Genomic DNA, 3,781 nt, shown 5'->3' on the forward strand with positions numbered 1-3,781 from the left:
CACAGCATGTGATCAGTGCCATATTCAGACAAAGAAACACTGACAACAGAACAACAGACCGCAGAATGAAGTTATTAGATATTAAGGATGTCTACGAAGTATATGTATGCAATTAATATAATGTTAAACATTCAGTATTAACTCATTTATAGCTGATGTGCGTGAGCTGATAAACAAATTGAGCGCGCGGTGGCGCAGATGCGCAAGCTTGTCGAACGAATATCCCTTTCTCACAGACATCACTGTTTGTAGTTCAGTCGGATGTCAAAAACAAGTGAGTAAACCAATGCACAAGTTACTTAATGGTAAGGAGACAGAGAGAGAGAGAGAGAGAGAGAGAGAGAGAGAGAGAGTGAGAGATAGAGAACGCACTTCTGTTGCGTGATCTTTTTTGATGTTCGCTCACTTAGCAGACGCATCATTTGGATTCAAACTAAATCGTAAATATAATACTAAATTGATAGGGGCATTTACTATAAACATCATTTATTTTCAACCTTAAGCATAACACGACTTTATGGCGAAAGTGAAACTATCAGCCAGTGTGAAATGCACTAGACTGTACTGTTCTTGTCCCTCTCATTCTGCACAATACAAATATGTGTGCGCGTTGCGCATGTTTTGCTTGCTTTGTTTCTGCATTATATGAGTGGCTTTAGAATATAAATCGCAGCACGTTTCAGATGGAAAAAAACGAGCCTTATGTTTCCGAAAATATCATAGTTAGGAGATTTATAACGAGTGGTTCCCTGCATTATTACAGCAAAACGCATGATTACAGTACTGAGCCGCTGCAATGGAGCAGCTCTAATGCTATTAAATAAAAAATGATGTACCATAGAGCAAAAAAAAAAAGAACAGTGAAAGTAAGAAAAACTTGTAAAATACATTTTAATGGGCATAATTAAGTGTGAAAATAACTGAAGAATATACAGTCAAACCAAAAATTATTCATTTTTTTTTACTGGTGGGTGTAGGACACTATAGTTCAAGTCAAGTCAAGTCTGCTTTATTGTCAATTCTTCCACATGTACAGCACATACACACAGAGAATTGAAATTGCGTTACTCTCAGACCCTTGGTGCATACAGATAACAAATACAGATAGGTACAGATTAAATACAAAATACAAAATACAACTATACAAATATACAAATAAGGTAAAATGTAAGAAAAATATATATATAAAGCACAAGGCACATGGCAGATAGAGTGCAAACCAGTAAAAGTAAACAACAGTGCAGATATAATGATTGTAGTGCAAAAAACAATGATTTGTAGTGCAAAAGAGCTTATTTCGACTGATTAGCGACGAATACATACAAAAACACTGCGACTCACAAGACAAAAAACAGGAAAACACCTTTCTGTCGTGAGAGAGAGAAGCCGCAGCGTGTGAACGCGCCGCCATACTACATAATCTTATATAATTGATATTTAACTTATATAATAGTTCCTTTATATAAGTGAAGATAGCAGAATAAAGTGAACTGTGACATATTATACCCAAAAATTCTTCATACTGTGGACTACCAGTAAAACTGATCATTTGGGACCAAAGATTATTCAGACCGAGTCTGGGAAATAATTGAAGAGGTTTGCATGAACCTGGATGACAGCACGCCCAGGAGACTATATGCTGTCATTGAGGCTAAGGGTCACCCGACAAAGTATTGGTAGTTGTCTAAATATTGTCTTACTAACAGTTCTCTGAATAATTGTTGGTTGATTGTAATTCATTACATACCTTTCTATAAAAGTTGTCTGATATTATCAAGATGAATTTGTTCTGACAGTTTAACTCTGAGTTCGTCGTCATATTTTATTACCATTTTCTAAACTATAGCAAATAAACTGTGAAAATATGAGAAATGTTGAATAAATTTTGGTTTGACTGTATCTATTTGCTAAATGAAGTTAACCAACTAACATTATACATATTATTTTCATTTCTGTACCCAATATTTAAAAAATGTATTGGTAAAGTAAAAAATATCGGTATCGGTACTCGGTATCGGCAAGTACCAAAAATAAAAGTATCGGTATCAGACGAGTACTGGAAAAAGTGGTATCGGTGCATCCCTATTGATTATGAATGCAGTTACCGACTTGTGAATAAACGTAAAGAAATAGAGTGAATTCCCAGTGGCTATGTGTTATAAATAAAGTATCAGAATCAAAAGAAAAGAAATGTAGCTTTAAAAATGTGACATCACAGACTTTAAAGGACAAAGCAGTCAAACCTGCACTTTTAACTGAAGAGGAATTTCAACAGGACAGTTATTCTTCATGTAAGTCATGTAGCAGTAATCCAAGTAAAACCTCTGCAAATGTAGAGTCAGGATGTCTGGCAGTTCAGAAATGGTGCAACTCTGAAAGAAATACAGACTAGCTTAGAATAAAATCAGCATGTTTTCACTCTACATTCATTTTCAAAAGACTTTAATGTAGAGCTGAAAAAAGAAATTCACATAAAATGTGAAGCTCACCATTTCCATGTCCATCATTCTTTTGCAGGTTTCACAGAACAGCTGATCCTCTCCATCCATGAGCATTACTTCAAACTGTGCATCAAAACTCTCTGTCTAAAACATATGGTTTTAAGAATAATAAATCATGGCAAACAAAACTGACTTGTGGGGAAAACGTGACTCTGGATTTCTGTTGAACTTATAATAATTAGTACAAATTAACCAGTGAACTTGTATATGTGGATTTTTATGCACGACAAACAATCAGCCTCCTGGATTTTATTTTTTAATTTTGATTTTAAACATCCGAAAATTCAACCTCAAGGCATTTTGATGACTTTAGCTAGAGGAATATTTGCTCAGAGGTTTTTCTTTTAATACTCAGGATAATTAATATGCTTCTCCGTTTTTAAGTGCTGTATCTAACTTGTCTCAGATGTTTCTCCTTCATCTTTGACCACAAATTACCAATGTCTAACATCTAGTACTCTAGAGCTATGTTTGATGAGAAATGTTTCAGCTCATATTAGGATAACGCATATTTGGTATGTTTGTACATCTGAGCCCAGTCTGAGACATTATTGAGTTCTCTTTTGAAACTTTGTTTTATATAACATAACTTTTAACAATGTATGGCTTCAGAAGTCTTGGAAGATCTCCAGATGTAAAACACCTTTCTCCATTGAGACCAGATTGTAAATATATGTTCGCAATCTGGTAATACAAATTTTTTTATATGCGTCTTTGGTTCAAGTTGTAAATGACTGCATTTATTAACTCATAATACTTACTACGTTAACTTTATGTTGATCAGAGTCCATAGCAATGGCCAAAGAAAAAAATGAAATGAATTCCTCAATGGGATCATGGTTCCCATGTTTACAGGAGGTTGAGTGTTTCTTCTGTCCCTGGAATATCTGTAAAATAATGCAAGATTCTGTGATAAAGGTGAATCACTTAGTTAAGCCCATAGTGTTTGACTAGTTTTAATGGTATATATGTATAGAGCCAGATTTACTAACAGCTTGACCCAGAGCAAACCCTCTTTTAGAGTTAAAAAACTACTGTATGGATTTACTAAAGACACGCAGTGAAACATTAGCAATGAAAAGGCGTGGATGCAGTTATTTTTGTGGCCGACCTTATTGCATGTGCATTTGTAGGAGTTTCCCTTTCAGACGCAAAAATTATGGGAGGAGAGTATTTAAATGAATCTGAATTTAAATGAAAAATGAATTTACTGGTATTTAAAGCCCCAAAAAGCCTTTCTGCACCCTTTTACCCTTTGACATGCTGTGAAAGTTGCTGCT

General features: G+C 34.8%; 1 protein-coding gene across 1 annotated transcript in view; it reads right to left on the minus strand.

Annotated features, from left to right (window-relative positions):
• The window catches only part of LOC107573616 (ubiquitin carboxyl-terminal hydrolase 47-like), a gene marked incomplete at its 5' end in the record, with an annotated part of 7,862 nt that extends 4,474 nt beyond the window's left edge, over nucleotides 1-3,388 (minus strand). Inside the window, 3 exons of the mRNA XM_016260044.1 lie at nucleotides 2,244-2,372; nucleotides 2,490-2,585; nucleotides 3,263-3,388. Coding sequence (XP_016115530.1) covers nucleotides 2,244-2,372; nucleotides 2,490-2,585; nucleotides 3,263-3,388 — 351 coding nt within the window. The remainder of the gene's footprint in view (nucleotides 1-2,243; nucleotides 2,373-2,489; nucleotides 2,586-3,262) is intronic.
• Between the last annotated feature and the right edge of the window lie 393 nt (nucleotides 3,389-3,781).

The sequence above is a fragment of the Sinocyclocheilus grahami genome, unplaced genomic scaffold (assembly GCF_001515645.1).
Source record: "Sinocyclocheilus grahami isolate Dianchi unplaced genomic scaffold, SAMN03320097.WGS_v1.1 scaffold1984.1, whole genome shotgun sequence".
Lineage (NCBI taxonomy): Eukaryota > Metazoa > Chordata > Actinopteri > Cypriniformes > Cyprinidae > Sinocyclocheilus > Sinocyclocheilus grahami.